The sequence below is a fragment of the Mesocricetus auratus genome, unplaced genomic scaffold, assembly GCF_017639785.1.
Source record: "Mesocricetus auratus isolate SY011 unplaced genomic scaffold, BCM_Maur_2.0 Super-Scaffold_6730, whole genome shotgun sequence".
Lineage (NCBI taxonomy): Eukaryota > Metazoa > Chordata > Mammalia > Rodentia > Cricetidae > Mesocricetus > Mesocricetus auratus.
The window spans coordinates 89,833,818-89,856,324 of record NW_024429184.1 but is presented as its reverse complement, the minus strand read 5'-3'; the positions used below and the strand labels follow the sequence as shown (position 1 = coordinate 89,856,324).

The window sequence follows — 22,507 nt, the reverse complement described above, 5'->3', positions numbered from 1 at the left end:
AACAGTGAAAATACCACTTCTTCCCGTTTCATTCTGTGGGTTCTTGAACTTCACTGGGAGCATGGGAAGGCTCAGGCCATTTTCCTCGTTATATACACACAGAGAGTGTAAGTCCATTCAAAGCATATCTACGGTGCACAGGCTTTCTACGCACAGGTGATGAAGGCCGTGTGCCAGCAGTCTAACTGGAATTAAACCTGATCACATTTTTAAAAAATAGTAATAAAGGATGGCTTTGGCCTCACCAGTAGCAGTGCGTACTGGGAGCCACTAGGACCTCAGCCTTCTTATACCCTGTGCACACACACACACACACACACACACACACACACACACACACACACCCCTTGATAAGCAGCAAACAGCAGGTATGTTAGTATAATGATGCCTTTCACAGGACAAAACATCAACCTGTTTTTACAACAAACTTCACACCTTATGTTAAATTACAGCTAGCTACCCAAGTTTACAATAGCAGAACTGACTATAGCCTAGGCATGGTTGCTGAGAATAAAGGAAGGCACATTTGGGAAAACCAATTTGTATGCCTTTATTTTATGTATTTTCTTAAAAATCAGGAAAAACTGCCTTTTATTTTCTACCCAAAGAAATTGGAGGAATAGCCAAGTGTGTTCTAAATACTTGACTACTATCTGTTCCTGTCTCACCTTTATTTCAGTTTTGTTCCTAAGTGCTGTCAGACCTTAACTGCCATGACTCTTGTCCATCAACTACAGAGACGCCTACCTTCTTGAGTTGTCCAAGGGACAGTGGCTTTGGCAGTTAATGCCCATATCCCTTACAGATGGACTACTGGCAGCTGCAGCCATTATTTTGATTGCTGCTACTACAATAAAATATGAGTTGTTGGTCTGGGGCCTGCCCATGCTCTGAAGTCTGGTTTCCAACAAAGCCATGTTAGCAGACCTGCATAGCTGAGCTTGTTTAACGCTCCTGCTCCTTTCCCTCCCCCAGGAGCTGATACTTTCCATTAATCTCAGTATCTTTTTTCTTCTCCGCATCACCTGTCTGTAGCCAGCAGAGTCAATCTTCTTGTCCAGTTGACTTCACTCCCTGGCTGGCCTTTCCTGCTAAAGCACCCAGGATCCCCACCTCCTAATAGCCATCCTGTACACCTGACTTGGCCATTGACTACTTGGGGTTTCAAGGGTCTCTGGCCACTGTGGTATTGCCTGTCCCAGCCAAGAATTAACACTGAGTAGATCTTGTGGTGGTCATTTACATCTACTGTCGAGCTAACCAACCCCAAGTGATATCCTGATCATTGGCTTCTTGGCCTCTCTAAATCCTAAATCTTGGCACAATTCTGTGTGCCACGGGGGCAGGGGGGGTGCAGAATACTGGAGATGCTACATCTTAGGCTTTTGAAAGATGCATTGGCTTCAGGGTCAACATCTGTCACAAAGTGCTACGATGATTTATGTCTTCAATTAAAATCTCCTCTGGCTTTCAGAAAATGAGGCTGCCTGTGCTGTTTGTGCTCTTCCTTATTCTTGCAAAAAACCTCTCACTTTGTTGTAATCCAGTGTGCTTGGCTTTCACTGTTGATTCGGGGAAATTGATGAAGCAGTAGGCCTTTTGGTAATTTAACAGGCAGCTCAGCCTTAGTTTACTTTGATGAGATGGAGCTAGTGTCAAATGTCTCAGTGGTTTGCTTTTTACCTTGGGTTGATTATGCTGTTGTTCTGGTTGACTGGGTATCGTTCTGAATTTTATTGTTTCCTGATCTTTGGAGTTTAAAAGCTGTGACATGTCTAAGGCCCATCACATTCTAATTGACTCTATGTAAGTGAGGGGCAACTCCCAACTCTGGCAAGTCAGTTTGGGGAACTGGATCTCCGCTATTGTTCTCCTCATCTAAATAATCAGACGAGGGATGTGGCAAGATGAGATGTCTATTTTTTTTTTTTGCAAACCATTAAACCATGACCCAAGATGCCAGAGCATGTATTTCTCTTTCATTGATTTTTTTCACTGGTCTCTTAGGAAAATATTCTTTAAGGAAAAGTTCTTATCAAGTTTTATGTTAAGACATGAATAAGAACCTAATCATCAGAATTCAGTCAGGAGTCCCATTCAAATTGCCTGCTACCACACATATGTCTCATATAATGAAGCAGACTGTCTCTGGACTATCTGCTTAGACAGATTCAGAAAGATTTGGGGACTCCCCAGTTCTAAGGAATGCTGTTCTCAAAGGGTCAGTATTTAGAGGCTGTGAATGCTCACCCCATCTCCCTCTCTGGAGAATACCCATGCGTCCTCCTGTCCTCCTTTCTGGTTGCCTCCCCTTCCCCCGCCCCTTCTCTAAGTCCTGGGGAAACAGTTAACCTCTCGTTGAAGTGTTTGTTCTCCTTTCCTGAGACTTGGCAGCCAAGCTTCCTCTACCAAGCGGAAGGCTGGGATTCCCTCACAGGTGCCGAGGAACTTGGAGTAAGTTCCTCTTAACAGCTGCCTTGTACATTTTTCCTGCAGGAAGATCCACGGCTGAAATTTCCAGTACACATGCGGTCAAAAGCATCTTTGAACCCCAATGATTTGGGCCCTCTTCCCGTGAGTATGCTTCAGAGACATGAAATGGTCTAGAAATGTCTGCTTGCCTTCTCTGTGGTCATGGAGAGGCCTGTGGGTCCAGGCTTTCTGGGTCCATTGGTTGGTATTCCTTAGAAGGGCTAGATGTTAGGGCGGTTTGAAAGGCACATTATATTGTATGCAATACCAGACTTGTAAAAGAAGGCTTTTAATTACTAGCCCTTAGTGGAATTTGGTTTTTGATCTAGGACATGTGCAAGAGGTGTACACTGCAGGTGCTAATTTAGGCAGCATGCATTTAGTTTGTAACTTAGCAACTACTGACTCCAGCCATACTGCTAAGTCGTAGGAACAAAACCCATGAAACTACTATGGAAGGAAAAGGCACAAATAACCACGGGAAGTTTCTCTAAGTCATTTAACCTGTAGGGCTTTTTTTTCCAGTTTTTTTTTTTCCTTTGTTGTGGATTCTTTATAAACCGGCGTGGGGGGGGTGTCTTTTGTTTTTTGTTTGTTTGCTTGTTTCAATTTTGTTCTCTTTGGGAGCATGATAGAATTTGGTCTGTACTGAGTTTGGGATGAGTTTTAGTTTGCCTTTTTTTCCACAGTGCACCCTTCATAAAAAATGCTGAAGGTGCAGAGACAGGCTTGGGTTGGGTTTGGCTTTGATTTGGGGTTCTAGTTGGTTGTTGGTTTGGGTTTTGTTTGTGGGGGTTGGTTTTTTGGGTTTTTTTTTTTTTGGCTTTTTGCTTTTGGTTTTTTGTTGTTTTGTTTCTTTGTTTTGACAGACAAGGCCAGCCTAGAACTCAAAACTCACTTCCCATGTCCTAGGATAGCAGACATGGACCACTATGCCCAACCTCTAACACTGTCTTTAAATGGAAGTTATTATTCTTTTTCAAGAATAAGAACTTTTTTGTTACTGCTGTCTGATATACTATGGCAAACCTTGGGACACAAAAGTTACAGGTTAATCTTCATCTGTAAGATTTTCAGTTAACCCTCACCATCCAGATGTAATTGACTCCAGGCTTCTGAGGGAAACAATCAAGCAGGAAAATTTTGACGTATAAAAAAATGTCTTAGGCTGGCGAGATGACTCAGTGTATAAGAGTGCTTGCTGTGTAAGTGTGAGGAATTCCTGGAGCCCACATGAAAAGGTAGACTCGGCCACATACACGTCTGTAGCCCCTGGTACTACAGGGGCCTGGAGGGTCACCGGGGCTCGCTGGCTGCTAGGCCAGCTCCACATTCATGGGCACATATACCTGCAAATGCATGTGTAAATACACACACACACACACACACACACACACACACACACACACACACACACATGAAACCACCACCACGCCAAAAAAGAAAGTCTGTGGTCTGACCCTTTCCTATTTCTGCGTCAGGTAAGGCATGCTGACCTCATCTTTAAAAGTACCCAAATGTTGAGGCTGTGACTCAGCGGGTAAAGCACTTGCTTGTGACAGTGTGAGGACGGGTTCCTTTCAGACCAGCTGAAAGGAACGCTCCAGGCTCTCCCAGACACCCTTCCTTGTTAGGGTCGAGAGCTATGAAGGAAGGCAGCAGACATCAACCTCAGACCCCCACCCCCACCCCCACACTTGTGCACATGCACCTTCCTATATGTACACCCAGATGCAGAAACAGAGGCAGCGAGGGAAAGCTGGTCGGTTGCCCAGAGCTTTTAGTTCTTCCTTTTAAATGGTGAGAGTCCTCAGTATTGGGTGACTCAGCCACTTAATAAAGAATAAAGCCACTGTGTGCTACATGTTTATATGAGCCCTCCTCCTCCTTCCCTTAAGTACACAGTAGGTGTTTTAACCAAATGAACTCTCCATGCTGATCTCTTTTTACAATATATCTTAGATTTATTTTTTATGTGTCTTACTGTTTTGACTGGATGTGTGTATATATACTGTATGTATGCCCGGTGCCCACAAAAGTCAGAAGAAGGCATCAGATTCACTGGAACCGGAATCGTGGATGGTTTGAGGCACTGTGTGGCTGCTGGGAAACAAATCCAGGTCCTCTGCAAGAGCATCAAGTGCTTGTAATGTCAGCCCCCACACTGAATTCTTGAACAGTTTACTGGGGTTCCCACACAGCACTATTTCTGGCATATGCTGAAAGCGTGCAAGACACTTGATTTGGTGTAACTTGTTAGCTGTGGCTCTGAGTTAGCATCATTTGATGTCCCTAGCAGAGAAAAGAAGGGTCCTGGAGTTTTTAGTGTCACCTTGGGGTTGGGAACCGCTAACCGATGTCTCTATTCTCTCCTCCTCCTTTTGCTGGATGCTAGCCTGGTTGGGAAGAGAGGATCCACTTGGATGGCCGGACTTTTTACATCGACCATAGTAAGTAGAGCCTGCTGTGCTCACAGACATGACAAGGAACTACAGCGGGGAGGGTAACACAAATGTGATGGTGAAGCTCTGTCGTTTTACTCCCTGTCCAGGCAGCCAGGTGTTATGTGGAGAGAGTGATACCAGAGAATCAGTGCCCTCATACGGTACTGTGCCTTCCCTCCAAGTTTGCTTCCAAGTAGCCTATTGAGCTTTCACCCAACCTGATCTTGTGACCTATTAACTTTTTATTTTTCATTTTAAAAAATTGTTGACAGTCCCTTGATATTTTGCGCTTTTAATAAATACACTCTGGGAATAGAAAATAAGATTAGAAGTAATGATGTAGTTTTAAACAAATCCGCATGAGCAGTGTTTTCAGCTGCGTGTGCTTTCAAAACACTGCTTTGGGAGACGCCGGTTCTGACCTTATTTTCTATCGTAGCATGCTTCCTCGCCCCCAGCACACTAATGATGTATGTAGCTGTTTTCCTGAAACCGTAGCATATTTGCTGAAGATGTTTGCTTTAGCACCTATGAACATATATGTGGTTTCTCCTTTTATCTAAAAGTTAAACTAATCAATGTTTGCTTTTAGCCAAGGAGTTGGTTTTGGAGGGCTGGGGCGGGGGATGGGGTTTCCTTTTTGAGAGAGTTTGTTCTTCTAAAGAAAGAAAGGGTGAAAAAAATCATTAAAAAGGGCTTCATACAAAGCTCCAATCTGTGGGAAGTCAGTAGTATTTTGTTGTGTTTTCGTTTAGTTTGTAAGCAGGAAGCGAGAACGAGGTCTCAGGTTTTGATAAGCGAACAAAGTGTGTTAGTCAGTGTTTTGTTGAAAAGCCTATCCCCAGGCAATGCTCATGTACAGGCTGGTGACCATCTTGTGTGGGGGGTAGCTGCTCTGAGTGTCACTGGGGGATGTAGTGTACTCCAAGTGCTTGCCTTCTGATATGAGGGTCAGTGAGTTTGAAGTCAGTGAGAAGGCCCAGCCAAAATTCAGAATCTTTAGCGGGCCGGGCCACCCTTGGACTTAAATCAGATTATTTCAGGATATATAAACTTTGATTTTTGTCTTTGATCAGAAAAAAATACTGAATTATGTACTTTCCAACATCGTACTGTGAGCATACGGTGGTCAACAAACACTTTCAATGTGTATATGCATTACTTTCTCCCCAGAATACTATTTATTCTAAATTCTGATAATTTTCTAAAACTGGGGATAGGTTACACTCTTAGTGTCACTAAAAACAGTTCTCTGTAATTTACCAAGCTTTGCCCTGTGGACAACCATAAAGGGATACATGGCAATGAAACCATTCTTCTGCCTCTCCTCCAAAATCTCATCAACTACGAAATCCCTATCTTTTTCAAAGGCTTCCTCAGGTCAGTTGTGTAGGCTCAAAATAGCTTTAATCATGTGATGCTTAAGATTTAGGAATTTCCTTACATTTGTCACCTTCAGAGTGAGTCTCTCTTTCCAAACAGTTAGCTGGCAAAATCCACCCTCTCCCTTTGTCCTCGTCATGTCCACAGGTCAGGAACAAGACTCCACTCCAGGCACCATAGGTATTTCCTACATTGACAGTGTTTGTTGACTTGAGAGGCAGATGAAGCACTGAGTTATCTGTTTGGACACCTTGATCCACCTGGTGGATATTTATTGATGAGCTCCTTCTGTGTACAGTATCAGGGAAATCTCTAGAATGAAATCTCTAGCACTCTTGGTGGAAAATGCTTTTCTTACAGACCTGATGTGTCCAGAAATTGAGTCATTGGCAGTTGTATCTCAAATACAAAAGTTAAAAGAGAAATTCCAGTACAATTACCAAACCTCCAAGCAGTGGCTACAGCAGCTGAGTTTCTCGTCCTTTGCCTCCTTCTTGGCATTTTATTTGCATTGCGTGTCTCAAAGGTAAAAGGCATGTTTTGATTCAGAAGTTCTTAAAAAAAAAAAAACACTGGCTAACTGTCCACTGCTCATTCACCTATTGGCAGTAAGTACTTCACTGCAAATCCACCCAGTAGCCCCAGGAAATTGTGCGTGGCTCTAAGCACTCAGACCGTTTGTAAAGGACATTGTTTTCACTATTGACTTCATTAAGTCATTACAAAGATAATGGTGGATTTTGCCAGATAACTTCATTCTGAAGTCTCCTAGATGTTATCCAACCGACGATTGAAGCTGTTTGGGGGGTTACCCACTGAAGCTCCTGTTCAGTGCTGGGAAGGGGAGAGGAATTGAGGGGTTGGATACCATATAACCCCTGTCCTCAAGGACCATGTCCAGTAGAGACTACCAGAAGGTGTCTTGCATATTATGTTGGAAGGCGAACCTGTTATCTGGGTGTTCAAGCTTCATGGTGGCTGAAGATAGCTTTGTGAGGTGTGTTCTCTTACAGTGGACCATCAATTTAGAGCAAACCAGATATAGCCAGCAGCTCCCACACTGGGAATGGGGACTGCCCCATGGGCTCTGTCTCTCAAAACCCTAAAGCTCTGGTCATAGTTTGTTTGAATATCCATAGACATTTACAAGACCGTGACTGGTCACACTATACCATCCCCAAGGGCAGTGGTTCTCAACATGTGAGTTGTAACCCCCACAGGGGTCACATATCAGAAACTTACATTATGATTCATAACAGTAACAATGTTACAGTTATGAAGTAGCAACAAAATAATTTCATGGTTGGGAGTCACCACAACGTGGGGAACTGTATTGAAGGGTTGCAGCAATAGGTAGGTTGAGAACCATTGCTCAAGAGAATGCAGTCCTGTTCTGCCTGGTTAGCATGTAAAGGAGATTGGCATGGCACTCAAGTATCTGACAGGTGTGAGGACTCAGATTCACTCTGCAAACAGTGAGAGCTTCGACCGTCTTTCCCAGTGCCCGGCGACAGTGTCAGATGTATTCTTGAGAGTAAACTTTGGGTAGACCTGTGGAGGAAATCTTGAATGGAGGCTCATTAGGCCATGACACTGGAAGTCTAGAGCATAGAACAGTCCAGGAAACAGATGCAAGAAGAGACACGTGATGACAGTTTGATGATCACCAAGGACAGGCAAGGACACGGGCAGGTTGCGGATTTTATAGTCAGTGGATGATGACACTGCTTTTGTTGGTCAGGCTTTTGTTGCTGTGACAGACATCTGGCACAGGCAGTTTGGAGGAGGAAGAATTTGTCTGAGCTCACAGTTTCAGAGGTCTATGCTGGTCCTTTGCTCCGTTGATTCTTCACCATCATGGTGGTAGAAAAATATGGGAGACAAGAAGAGAATGACAGAATGTCTGGGCTGATGGGTGTCCTCATTTCTCCCCTTTCCATCCGCCCTAGCACCCATCTTTTAGGATAGTGCTCCCCACATTCAGGCAGCTCTGCCCCCTACCCCCTTAGTTAGCACTCTCTGGAGAAGCCCTCACAGACACACCCAGAGCCTGGCCTCACTAATCTCAGTTCAGTCAAATCAGCCTTCCGGATTAATCCTCAGGCTGCAGACTGCAGTGTCGGGTTACATGGGACCCTCCATGATATTGGTGACCACCTGCTCAGGAATCCTAGGGACCCCTGTGCCAGTGTCAGGGATGGAGTCTGGCATTCAGTCTGGTCAGAAGGTTTGGAAGTCCTCGTGTGTTGGGAGTGGACGGTTTATCTTCTGTTTTGATGACAAACACCCAGCCAGCACAGATATTACCCAGTGTGCTCTATAAAGGCACCGCTCTATCCAGCTATATCCAGATGTAACCCACTGTATTCTGTGACCTCTGTTTGATTGGATTGGATTTTCTATCTCATTGGCAGCTTTTCCTTGCCAAAGTCTTCTCTATTTTAGAAATTAAACAATGCAAAGTACCTCCCGCATTGTCTGTTTGGCTTTTCATTCATCGACTTTTCTACCAAGCCAAAATAAATAAGTGAATATAGTCTTAGAACTTTTTTGTTTTGTTTTTTTAAAGTAGATCACTTTTATCCCTAGTATGGATTCATTACACAGATAAGGGGTTTCATCATGACATATGTTAGCATCTGCTTTAATGGCAATCAGCCTGGAGCATTTTGTTAACAACACCTCTGCTTTCGTGAAGGTAATAACATCAGGGTTTAAAAATTAGCTGAGGTGCCTGCTAAACTCGAGTCTGTGAGTTACCATTGGCTCACTAGCAGGCTAAGAATGAGCAGGGTGAGTTTTCAGAGAAATAATATCCCCCTTTTCTCTTTTCAACTCAAAAGTACTTTTTGTACCCCAACCTGCCCACTCCTTATCTTTTTTGAATGAGTCCCCCAGACCTCCACCTCTCGGGAGCCTTTTAATCATGCACAGGTGAAACCCGCATGACCGAGGCAGCTTTTCTATGTTACCACCCGGGCAAGTGAGGTGTAGCTGGAGGAAAGTAGCTTTGTTCACCCACGGTCTTAGAAGAAAGGAAACTGCCTCTGCCCAGCCAGGCTGCGAGGGACCCCAGTCTCTGGAGTCTCATCAGCTGTATCTATTTGTGTGTGTGTGTGTGAGACCACCTCGCTGTTTCAATTATATCTGCCCGTGAGAGGTGCACAGGGTAGATTATATATTCAATGTAGACTCCCTACTAGAAAGCGGTTATCTCAATATCATAAGCAAATTTTAAGAAGTATTTGAAATGAGGGGGAAAATGTGTATGTGTGTTAACTTCCAAGGCAACTAAAGCATCTTATGCCATTTGGAAATCAAGTTATAAATCCTTGTGAGTAAGGGGGTTTATAATTGCAGATTTACCAGATTGCTCACCAAAAACTGCAAAGAAAAGGTTTAACTTTGTTGTGCATTTTTAATTATTTTTAACTAATTGAATATATGTTTGCCATGTACAGCAGAGTTACCTTCTAACCCAAAATACTAAATACTCCCTGGGGTCAAGCCTAAGAGACTGGATGGACTTTGGAGGAGATTGTTTCTGAAACATCCTATATACAAAAGGAATGAGAGCTAATGCACTGTATTTTTAACGTTTTCAGATAGCAAAATCACTCAGTGGGAAGATCCAAGACTACAGAACCCAGCTATCACTGGTCCGGTCAGTATTCTCATGTTCTTCCCCTTCATATGAGCCTGTGGCTGCTTATACCACACCCTTCTTGTGTATTGCTTATTATTGTGATGTTAAGAGACTAGTGGAATTGAATAGTTTTAAGATTATCCCATCTCTTCAGTGAGTACTGCAGATGGAGTCCAGCTGTGTGGGCCTTCACTTTAGACAGATTATAAAGGAACAGAAAATGGTGTGATAATAGTAGCATATTGAAATGTTCTTTCTGAAAGGATGGTTAAATGTGTAATTGGGATTTTCTCCTTTAAAAAAAAACAGTAAAGCAGAGTTGGGTTGAAGATATTTTAATATAGCTTTATGCGTGAGAATTAGGAGGAAGAGAGGCATTCATAAAAAAAAAAAAAGAGATACCTTGCACCCAAGTGTAGGTATGGACTCCTTAAGAGAAAGGCACTCAACCAGGCAGTGGTGGTGCACACCTTTAATCATAGCACTGGGAAGGCAGAATCAGTCAGATCTCAGGAGTTCAAAGCCAGCCTGGTCTCCTGGGTAAGTTCCAGGACAGCCAGGGCTACACAGAGAAACACTGTCTCAAAAGAGGGGGGGGGACATATGATGATATCTTTCTTACACAAATAAAGCCTGTCTGAAGATCAGAGAGAAGAAGCAAACCATAGTATACCTTACCTCCTAAGCAACTCCACAGAGAAGACAGTGATTTCCTGTTTCTCCCTGTTTATATCCTGTTTCTGCCCAGCTACATCACTTCCTATCTGTCTGCACAGACCTCCAGACCTCAGTGGTTAGCTAGTGGCAAGCTCCATTCTCTGACCCACAGACAGGTTTTATTTGTGCATGACAGATATCGCCACAGAGGCACTCCTTTTTATAGGCTGCAAAACCAAGCCCTGCATTTCTAGGATGTTGTCATTTGCTTTAGGACAAGGATAATAAATGCATGCTAATTAACTTGAGTCCATTCCACCTTTCAAAACCTGTTGAGAAGAGTTGCAAAGCTATGGGTCATGCATCTGCAACTCTGCTGACTCACTGACTCTATCCCAGTGCCACTCATACATGCTGGCTAGATAATGCCCCTCCAACTTATAGTGATGATCCCCTGAAACTTTGTAGCACCCTGTATTCACGGGCAAAGGGAAAGTCCTAAGTCTTTGCTTGCTAGAGACACACTCATCAGCAGGGAGTACATGATGGAGTTTGCCAGTGACCTACTGGTCCTGGGACATAAATTGGGAGATTGGTATAGGAAATTCACTGGGAACAACAGGAGATTGCAGATTTGGGGTTCTTTTAAAATAATTCAAGAGCACTCCTGCACAAGTTTTGGCCCATCAGTATTTCTTCATCGACAGGGGAGGTACTCATGAGGCTCCTCCTTTCCCCGAGGAACTATTGGCACTTAGTGGTTACTGGGGGGTGGGAGGTAATATGATTTCCTAAGTTAAACTCAGTGGGACACAAACAAGAAAACCCACCATAGGAAAGAGGCATGTTAGAAAGAAGTGTTTTAGTGGGAATAAGAGAGGGGTAGGGAGGGTCATAAAAATGATGAAAGTTCATTATGCACATTTGTGAAACTGTCAAAGAATTTCCAGAGAATTTAAGAGAAAATGGAACCAACATGCTGAGCTTAACAGCTGTAGATAAAACACTTCGTGGCATTAATCTGATTTGCTTTAAATTATTCTTAAATTATAAAGCTCATGTAATTTGAAAATTTAAAGATCCGGCAGTAAAGATGTATGTTGATCAGTAACTTCCCTTTAACTGTCCATTTATTGAACTAACTAAATGGGCTTATTCAACTACTCTGGTACTGTTTTCTATGGAAACAGCCCTTTTAGAAAAAAGTTGACCACCTTTTCCTTCATGTACCTTTCAGAACACTTCCTCACAATGGTGGCTTCTTTTTTACATACATAGTCATAGTCACAATCGATCACTTAGTGTATTTCCCCACATGTTGCTGGAAACAAGGTAAACTGAGGGCCGTGCTTTCTCTAGAGACAGGCTTGCCAAGTTCTGCTCTTTTCAAAGTTTTCCATCATTTGTCTATCACCCACCTCTACTCAAAAAGTACTAACTAGTTATTGAAAGCTATTTAACCAGATGTGGTGTCACACACCTGTAATCCCTCTCTTGAGAGGCTGAGAAACAAGAGTTCGAAGACAGGGTGAGCCACTTCGCAATAGTCTGTCTTTTAAAAAGGAAGAAGAAAAATTACTTGACATCCTAAGCTCAGACAAATTTGTCCCAAGAAATCTCCTTTTAACAGGATCCTTGTTAATTCCTCATACTACCTGTGACCCTCCTAGAGGGAACTAGGAAAGGACTTTGTTTTGTGTTCAGTCTTTTTTTTTTTACTTAAAAGAACCTGGCAGAGAGAACCTCACAAATACTTGCTGATAGGTGAGCAAGCAAGCCACCAGAGAGGTCAGCACATAAGAGATGTGAGGAAAATGCTATTTGTGATGGAATATAATGCTAATAGAATGAAGACCGTGAAGTCATCTTAGTTTCTATCAGAACCCTTTGTCTTTGTTCTGTGCTGGAGGCTCTCTAGGGACAAGCAAGTATCAGAACTCATCTATGGCTTCGTTAGCTACAACTCTGCCTGAAATGTATGGGAAGTGTGGTCAGCTCTAAGTCTCAGTGGAAACCCACATGGAGACAAGTCTGCAGGTAGAAAGACAGACTTGTCTTTAGAACCTCCTTAAGCACTGCATAGGAACAAGATGTCGTCATTGCTCTTGTATTCAAAACAAATGGCATGAACTTTTCTACAAAGAATAGGGCTGTTTTTTGTTTTTTAGGAGAGGGGTGCTTTCTTAAAACTGAAGGCAAAGGTCAAAGGCAAACCCTGTGACTCCTCAATCTAAGTCCTTTCCAAAGTTCATTTACTCAAAATTTCCACTTCGTGGCCCAGCCTGCTGCCCTTTGTGTTTATGGTATTTCTCTACAAGTTTTTCATGTTGGTTTATAGCACTAGAGATGGAGCCCAGGGTCTTGCACTTCCTAAGCATACTCTTTGCCACTGGGTTATGCCCCCAACGCTTGATATTTGAGGCAGCATCTTGAGGTATCGTCCAGGATGGTCTTGAACTCAACATCATCCTGCCTTTCCCCCTGTTAGTAATGAATTACTAACATTGAGTACCATGCTTGGCTTCCCACAAAGACTGTTTAAATGACCTCTACATATCACTTGGGGTTGTATGTTAAAGTGCCATAGCTGATAACACTTAACTCCAGGAAAGACAAATAATATGATTATAAAGGATGCTCCATATCTATGTATCTCCGTGTGTTACCCTGACTCAGACTCTGGCAAAATTCATAAAGAAAGTATACCAGCTTGTGCAGTGTGATCCAGAGGTTCCTTGGCTATTGTCTAGTTAGTTGTGCTGATTAGCACTCACCATTTCTAGGACTTTCCCCTTTCCCTGTGTAGACATTATGCAGATTTTCTGTAGAAAATGCAGAAAATGAGTGCTTCAAGGTTTGCAACTCAGGAAACTCTGCCAGCCTTGGCTCACTATACATAAGATTTCAGGCATCAATCTGTTTACATTATCTGTGTGTATGAATCTCTCTTTCAGGCTGTTCCTTACTCCAGAGAATTTAAGCAGAAATATGACTACTTTAGGAAGAAATTAAAGAAACCTGTGAGTAATTAACTCTTGGAAAATCTCTGTGTCTATCTCTGCTCCTAACACAGAAGTTGCCTCATTGAAAATACCATTTGTGACTTGTCTGTATACACTTCCTTTTCTCCCTGCCCTTTGGTCCACCCAGGTCTTCAGTTGGAATTTTCTTTTTAATAGAAATAGTAAGTGAAGACTAACACAGTGTCATGTATCACATCACCTGGAGGGCACTTGCTTGTGAGAGACAAAAAAGGACATATGATTCCTACGGAATAGAAAATAAGTTGAGACCAGAGGCAAGAAGTCTGGGAAAACGACATAGAGTTACATTTCTTTATAGTCAGAGACGCAATCTTATCTCTAGAACATGGATATTTTAACATGAAGTTGGCAGTGATGTGCCCAAGTGTAAATCCTTTTTTTTTCTTGCAATTCTCACTAACAGTTTACAACCAAGAGACCCTAGGAGATTTTTACAGCCAGCACTGAGTTGGTGGTGTTTGCTATTGGCATGTTCTTTCACCTCCAACTTTCAGTCTTCTGTGTCCATTACCTCTCTGGTATGGACCTTAGTTTTGCCCTCAGTTTGCTCAGAAACTTGGTGCCTCTGGGCAAGGAGAGTGTGAGCCCCACCATAATGCTGCCTTTGCCTGAGGCTGCCTCCCCGTCATGGTTCCCTCCAGTGGATGTCTAGTTCTGAGCGTTGTCCTGTGGTGAAGAGGTACTGGCAGCTTGTGCTGTCACTCAATCCTCTGTCCCAAGGTTGTGACTCAAGTTCTTCATTCATGACTATAGACTCTTCGCCCTTCAAGCCCACAGTGGGGTGTACAATAGTGTTTCTTTGTGAGTCATCCATGTATTCTCCAGTGACAAGGAGCTCCATGACTGTCACCCATCTAGAGCAAGGCTGGCCTGGACCTCATCTTTCCAGAAGACTGTTTGCATACCTCACTTCAGACTGGGTGTCACTCATTCAGTCAGCTTTGGGTTTGAGGATGCTTCTGTCAAACTCAGTAGGGTGAAGGTCCCACTCACCCATGACAGCACAGTGAACTTGCAGGCATTATAGATTGCTTCTCCTAACGGCAGTCCCTACCACAGATAAGACTGGTTCCACTTGCTTGGGGGTTATTACTTAAGGGTTTAATTACCTGGGTTTCAGTCTTTCTTTTGACTGAATCAGTATGGAGATGCCAGTGGGGGGAAGTGCCCGTGTCAACCTGGTGGTAAGGATGAATTTCTGGGCTTGGCGGATGTTGATCTGAAGATGTGTGGCTGGCTCAGCAACTGTGAATGGATGTTTCTGTGTGTCCCATCTTGACACAGTGAGCTTCTCCATCTGTGCGAGGACAGACCCGCAAAGGAGAGTCTCTCAGTTGTCACTGCACATTCATCGTTTCTACCCTTTTGTTATTTTCCAAATGACAAAACCAAGGAAGGGAGGGTGTGTGTGTTCATACCGTATGATCATGAGCTGCTCTTTTCCTCTTCATCTAGGCTGATATTCCAAACAGGTTTGAAATGAAACTCCACAGAAACAACATATTTGAAGAGTCCTATCGGAGGATCATGTCTGTGAAAAGACCCGATGTCCTAAAGGCTAGACTGTGGATTGAGTTTGAATCCGAGAAAGGCCTGGACTACGGGGGCGTGGCCAGGGAATGGTTCTTCTTACTGTCAAAAGAAATGTTCAACCCCTACTACGGCCTCTTTGAGTACTCTGCCACGTAAGTACATGGGAGACAGTTGGAGTGTGTGCCCCTCCCCTGCCGCTCATAAGGCTTTCTTCTTAGTTGATGTAAATCACAATTAAAAGACAAGTAACACCCCACCCTACCACTCTTGTTCTGATCCAACATGGCGAGATACCATACACCACAAACACCTGAAAGTGACTCTTCTCCTGTCAATTTGGCTCACAGAACTGAAACTGAAAATCTGTTTGGTAATTACAAAGGGAGCAGGGCATTTTTTTTTAAATTTGTGATGCCATTCTAATTGAAGGAAGGGTTTATTAGTGTCAGACTTCAGAAAGCCCCATGAGCAAGGATTGTTTCCGAAGTCACACCACTTAATTATGAGGTTTTTGAAGACCTATGCCTGGGAGACAAAGGACATTACCCTGGCCCCGTAATAGAAGAACCAGGCTATGCCTTACATTAGAATTTCATCACTGCCTGGCAAGGGAACTAACGCAGACTGGGTTGGTCTCTCAGCAAACATTTGGCTCCGGCTTTCTCTGGGCTGAGACTACCCAAGAGCTTGAGGCCCATCCTGAACTCCTGGTGGATGAATTGATCTTGGCAAAAGAGATGTTTGTTTAGTGTTGTTCTAGAGTGGACTGCAATTGATGGGCCTTCTGCATCTTCCTGTATCGTAGGGCTCATTGGGAAGGCTATCTCAGGATAATCTTCAACTGATCTAGCCAGAAACTGTCTTGGTTAGTGGTGGGTGTTAGTGAGGCTTATGAGAGAATCCACTGTGGAAAACTTTAGCACCACTGAAGCAGAAAGCAGGGTAGGAGCCAAAGTCCTTACCACTCCCTACATCTCCAAGGTAACTCCTAAAAAAATAAAAATCAGTCTGCACTGTCTAGTGGAAAGCTCCTTGTCCTCATAACTGTGAGTCCAAAAGGGACCATGGGATGTGTCCTGGGGCTTGCATTGTTGAGAAAGCCACCTTCTTCTTAACCAAGAATCACTTAACCAAGAATTGGAACTGTAGAGAAAATCCCCAAATCAAAAGCCTCTCAAAGGAATCAGCCTTTAACCACAGAAACCATCTACAGAATGTGTGTCCTTCAGAATCTCTGCATACCCTTCACACTGTGAGCATCCTCATCTTCTCAGGATGTGTGCTTGGCCCATTTGAAATTGGCTGTGTGTGTGTGTTCATATGTATTAGTGCACATGCATACATGTGTGTATGTGTGTTTGTATGTATTAGTGCACATGCATACATGTGTGTATGTGTGTTTGTATGTATTAGTGCACATGCATACATGTGTGTATGTGTGTGTTCGTATGTATTAGTGCACATGTATATGTGTGTGTATGAGGACCAAAGGACAGCTTTGGGTATGCTCACCTTGTTTTTTAAGACAGTCTCTCACTGGCCTAGAACTTGCCAAGTAGCTAGGAAGCCAGAAAGCACCCAGGGATCCATCTGTTTCAGCTTCCTAAACCCTGGGATTACAAGTGTGAGTCACCACACTCGGCTTCTTTAAATGTGTGTTCTGGGACCAAACTGAAGCTCGAATGTTTGCAAGGCAAGTACTTTATGACTTAGCTATCACCCTGGGCCCCTGAAGTTGGCACTTCCATAGATAAAAATTAGGCAACTGTCAGCAATTTCCACATGTTACCTGCTCCCATAACCCATAACTGTCAATTACAGAAAGGGATGTCTGACTGGTGGGTTACATCCCCCGACTCATGTCAGTCCCAAAGGTTTGTAAGCGCACTGTAAAATGGAGTGACCAGCCGCAAAGGCAAGATCAGCTTCTTGGATTTCTTTAAATGTGATTGGACTTTTCTCTTTTCCTTCCCAAAGGGACAACTACACACTTCAGATCAATCCCAACTCAGGCCTCTGTAATGAAGATCATTTGTCCTATTTCACTTTCATTGGAAGAGTTGCTGGCTTGGCAGTGTTTCATGGGAAACTCTTAGACGGTGAGTTACTACAGAGCCTTGTGGTCATAAAAGTAAGGCAGTCCCGTTTGCGGTTCTGTAGTCTGGTGTGTTAGCCTACATGTAGATGGTAAGTACGAGCTTCACTGGTTCTCCCTAGATGATTCTTTTCTGGCTGGAGATTGAACCCAGGACCTTGAATGTTCTCAGCTTTTCTCCTAACAGTGGTCCTCTGATGTAGTCTGGTGCATGGAAGTTAGGGCATCTATATATACTTATCCTTTGTAACTACTAAGTCTGAAGCACAAGTCAGTCCATGTGTTTTTCAGGATACCTTTCCTCTAGTGAGAGCTACATTTGGCGACAGATGGAAAATTTAATTGAAAAGTAAAACAAATGATCTAATCCATCAGCAGCCTGCCTTTGCTCCATTTGTCCCCAAATCAGTTTTTAATGGCTTCAAAGTGAAGTTATCACTCAGCTAAGGCCTTAACCCTACAGTGTTTTCTGAAGTAAATGGAACAAATTATATGTGTTCTTCTTGGGAGGAAATACACAGGAACTCCAGGGTATGAGAAGTTAGAACTCAAAGCCTCTCCCACATGTATGTACCGAAGCCTGTCATACAGATCTCTTACGGAACTGGTGATCTCAAAAGTAGTACCTTACATGAGAGAGCGCTACAGAAATCATTAGTGAGCAAAAACTTACGAGAAATTTAAGACTTGAGTGTAGAATGCTTGAAGATAGCATCCCCATTACGATGGTGAGAGCTGTTTGCAAGGAATTTGAGCTACTCCAGTAAATAATTGATGGACCCTCCAAACTTTTATTTTAATATATTTGTATTACTAATGGCTAGCTAATTGTGATTCTATGGTATCAATATTTTATTTTGCAAGGGGGAGGTTGACACTGTTTCTGACTTGTCCCCTGTATGTATAAGGTACATGGTACTGTTTGGTTCACTGTTCAAGTGTGAGTTGAGCACAGTTCATGTTCATGTATGTATACAGTAAGTGCTTTTTTCTGACTCTGTCCATGTGTGTGCATATACAGTAAGCACTTCTTTATGACTCTGCCCATGTATGTATGTATACAGTAAGCACCTCTTTATGACTGTGAGGGAAAAATAGATAACTCTAAAACATGGTTCTGACCCCAGTGACCTGGTATTTAAGGTAGAAACAGAAAGAGCAGTAGTGATGGCCTCCCCCTGCAGATTGGCCTGCGGAGGCACAGAAGCACTGTACCCTGGGACTGAGCGTCCTGGAAGCATCAAAAGCCATGTTCATTTCGGGAAGATCCTGGGCTGGTCGGCTCTCAGCCCCGCAGAGGGGAAAATGGAGAGAGCCAAGGGTGGATGGGGACCAGAGGTGACTGAGCTAGTTCCCTCGGAGGGGACCGTGCATTTGTCAAGAATCCGCAGGTCTTCCGTTTCTCAGCACATGGATATCTTGTTGGCAGAGCACGCTCAGCCTGTCTGCCCCTGTGGTCAGCACCATGTTTTTACTTCGCTAGACGTTAAAGGGTGCCATCTGTGGCCTGGGGGCTCCGCTAAGTCAAATTGAAGCTGCCTGCGCTGCTTGGGGCCCCACATCTGGAGGCAAAGGTGCAGCCTTCCTGGTGGGGAGGGAGGTGTCTTCTCTGCCATGGCCTTCCTGTGGCCTTGGCAGCCCTTGTGAACCCCAGGTAGCGGCACTGATGTACAACTGGAGCTCGCCTGACCTCATTGACTTAGCACTGCCCTGGAGAAGTCTCTTTTCTGGCCCGGCCTCCCTGAGACACTATACTCACCTAACAGCTCTCTGCTGATGCCAACCTTGGTGGCACCACATGCTTGTGCTTGGCCCGAGCTTGTTTGGTGCTACCTGGGAGCCATTTTCACCTGCTGCTAAGGCATCTCCAAGTACAGACACCCTCCACTTCACTGCTTCCCAGGCCCTCGTCACAGTTCATTTCTGTTGCCATGGTGAAATACCCTCACAAAAAGAGAGGTCAATTCAACTTAGTTCCAAGTTACAGTCCGTCATTTTGGAGACAACTCAATCAGCTGGTCACGTCATATGCATGGTTAAGAGCAAAGAGGTGATCAGGGCCCCTTCCTAGGGAGTGGCGCCTCATGCTGTGGGCTAGGTGTTCCTGCAGCAATCAACAGTTTTTGAGACACTTACAGATATGTCCATGGGCTAAACTGATGTAGGTAACTCTTCACTGAGACTGTCTTCCTGGGTGATTCTGGATTATCTCAGGCTAACAGTTAAAAAGGAACCAGTGTCCCCTCCTCACTTGCTCGTAGACTACTCTAAAAGGTTCTCGATCGTTCAGTCATGACCTCCCATTTACATGGGAAGCAGTTTATCCTGCGATTCCATTCGCAGATACATAGCAGTGTCCAGGGCTTAAAACTTAACCAAGTTGTTGCCGTATTTCAGGATTCTTCATCCGACCATTCTACAAGATGATGCTGGGGAAGCAGATAACCCTGAACGACATGGAATCTGTGGTGAGTAAAAGCAGTCTGTCTTGTAGCCATCACAGGCCACGCTCACCTTACAGACAGAGTCAGGAACCATGTTTGCAGTCACAGTAGTAGGGACAGTCACTCCACATGAACATCTTTAGTCTCAGTTGAGTCTCACTTTTCCCTTCCAACTTTCCCTTTGTCAACTTATGCTTCTATTGCGCTACCCCGAGGAGGCCGGGATCACAGGAATTGCTCCCTACTACCCGCAGTGGGGGAAGGAGGTTGAGACAGGATATCACTATGTATGTAGTCCAGCTTAGTTTGGAACACACAATCCTCCTGCCTCTGCTCCAAGTACTGGGACTATAGATGTGCAGCATTGCCCTGCTCTACAAATTGCTCTTAATGCCTAAGTCTGTGGTTCCTATTGGTCATTAGTATTTGGGGGTTTGGAGTATTTATTTTATTTTTAATTATGTGTATTGGGAGAGTAGTGCATGCAAATGAATGCTGGTGCCCACAGAGGCTGGAAGCATCAGATTTGCCCTGGAGTTGGAGTTGCAGGTGGTTGTGAGCTACCCAGTGGGTGTCGGGGATCAAACTTGGGCCCTCCACATGAACAGTATACCCTGCCGATGGCTGAGCCATCTCTGCAGCCCAAGCACTAGTGCATTAAATGTGATGTGCACGTTATTGTTTATTCTCTTTTGAGCCTGTCATGTTCTCCACGATAGCCTCTGGGCATGAGCAGAGGGGACCTGATGGTCTCACGGCTTCTATTTTCTGAAACACGGCCCTACTTTTTGGTTAAATAAATGGGCAAAGAACATTTGGAAAGCAGGAGAGGAAAGAACACAAAATGTGTGCTGTTTAGTCAGACACTGTCCTGCCTGCTCTCTGATATTCTCACTCTTAGAGGACAGGAGGGCACTGTGCTAAATTCTGCAGACCTGAGCCAGGTATGGAATAGCCACAAACGGTGTAGCCAGGCTATAATCCCAGCCCCTGGAAGCTGAGTCGGGAAGAGGTGTTGGAGACCACTGTGGGGCTACAAGATCTGGGGTGTGGAGTGGTGCCTGAGGAGTCTCAAGGAGGGTGGCCTTAGCCATAGAGAACAGTAGGAAGTCACAAATACTGTCACTGTCCAGAGTTCTTGTGGTTTAAACTAGTGGAGAGATGTGACTGCAGAGATGGCTCAGTGGTTAGGAATGTGTGCTGCTCTTACAGAGGACAGGAATTAGGTTCCCTGCATGGCTCACACAACTAGCTGCCCATCAGAGGATCTGACTCCCTCTGCTGGCCTCCACGGGCACCTGAACTCATGTGTGTGCACATGCAGACACAAAGGAAATCTTTAAGAAACGGGAAGTGGTTTGGTAGAACAGGCTCCCTGACACTGTGGTGAGTGGTGTCACCCTTGGGCATATTATGCATGGAATTACATTAGTTAAGAGTTTATTAGTAAAGGAGCCAAATGGGTTTGGGTTTGAAAATGAATGCTCACTTTTGCTCTCCGTGTCATTCCTATAGGACAGCGAGTACTACAACTCTTTGAAGTGGATCTTAGAAAATGACCCCACAGAACTTGACCTCATGTTCTGCATAGATGAAGAGAACTTTGGGCAGGTATGTGGGGCCAGCTCTTCAACATGTTTCCTTTGCTGTGGGCTGTAGCACAGCATGGCTAAACCGCCACTACGTATGATCTAGAATTTCATCTGCCTTCCTCCCTGCCTCCTCAGTGCTCAGCTGCCTGTTGCCTGAGCTGCTTTGGGCTGCCAGCGCTATGACATGCAGTCCATGGTGTTTGAAGACAGGAGGGTTGAAGAATGGAGGGAATGCAAATAATAGAAGGGTGGAAGTGTGGGACTCTCCAGGAAATGCATCCACATAATAAAGCGTTAGCATGGGAGGAACTTGGTTCCCCCTCCCCCCACACACACCCCTTCAGCTCAGGCACTCAAAGAATTCAAAGAGGTAGCAGTGGCACCCATGTCATGGATACCATGTTGTCCTGGGGCCCTGGAAGTGCTCTAAACTTCATCCCTGGTGGCTAATAGCACAAGTGAAATGGGAAGCGGGGTAGCAATGCCCCACGAAGAAGCTGCTGCTGGAGTCTGGAGGCTCAAGAATGGGGCTGCTGTGTGTTCTCTCTCTGCCCCCTGACAGAGAGGACCCAGTTGGCAGGATCGTCCACGCCTCGCCTTACCGTCATGGCCTCATTATTTAGCATGAATGGTCTAGTCTCTTTCTTTCAAAAACAGTTCTACCAACTTAGATGATTCCTAGTAAAAATAAATCCAGTATAATAAACACACACAAAATATATGGCCTACAGGATTCCACCAGCTCAAGAAATATCATGGTGAAAATTTTCACTCACGTCTTCCTGAATAACTCTGTGCAGGCACGTAGACACAAGTTTGCTTGTGTTTGTTTCCAGAGGTAGAATTAGATACACTAAAAATGTCAGTAAATATCCTGTGCTGTTTTAATGGCTACAATGAATGTCATCTTTTGATAGTTGTGTAGTCTATTTTGATATTTACTTTATAAACTGACAATCCTGGTGTATATATGATAACCCTGGAATATATATATATTGTACAAATCATTCAAATAATTTGTAAAAAAAAATAACTGTTACCAAAAGGAGAATACAAATACAGATCCCAGAGACTCACATGGTAGGAGAGTTTTCCTCTGGCCTCCTATAAAAAGTAACATATAATCTCTGTCTGGTTTCTTAAGCAAGTGTCTTTCTGCTCTTCCTTCCTTCCTTCCTCCCTTCCTTCCTTCCTCCC

General features: G+C 44.1%; 1 protein-coding gene across 11 annotated transcripts in view; it reads left to right on the top strand.

The window, feature by feature from the left end:
• Nedd4l (NEDD4 like E3 ubiquitin protein ligase) overlaps window positions 1-22,507 on the top strand; it is a 319,440-nt gene that overhangs the window by 281,360 nt on the left and 15,573 nt on the right. For 7 of the 11 annotated variants that reach the window (XM_040741706.1, XM_040741709.1, XM_040741711.1 and 4 more), the window contains 9 exons: window positions 2,497-2,574; window positions 4,868-4,922; window positions 5,024-5,077; window positions 9,905-9,963; window positions 13,557-13,622; window positions 15,102-15,331; window positions 17,157-17,278; window positions 19,672-19,742; window positions 21,234-21,329. In XM_040741706.1, coding sequence (XP_040597640.1) covers window positions 2,497-2,574; window positions 4,868-4,922; window positions 5,024-5,077; window positions 9,905-9,963; window positions 13,557-13,622; window positions 15,102-15,331; window positions 17,157-17,278; window positions 19,672-19,742; window positions 21,234-21,329 — 831 coding nt within the window. The remainder of the gene's footprint in view (window positions 1-2,496; window positions 2,575-4,867; window positions 4,923-5,023; window positions 5,078-9,904; window positions 9,964-13,556; window positions 13,623-15,101; window positions 15,332-17,156; window positions 17,279-19,671; window positions 19,743-21,233; window positions 21,330-22,507) is intronic. The other 4 variants (XM_040741708.1, XM_040741707.1, XM_040741702.1 and 1 more) reach the window with 1 other exon arrangement.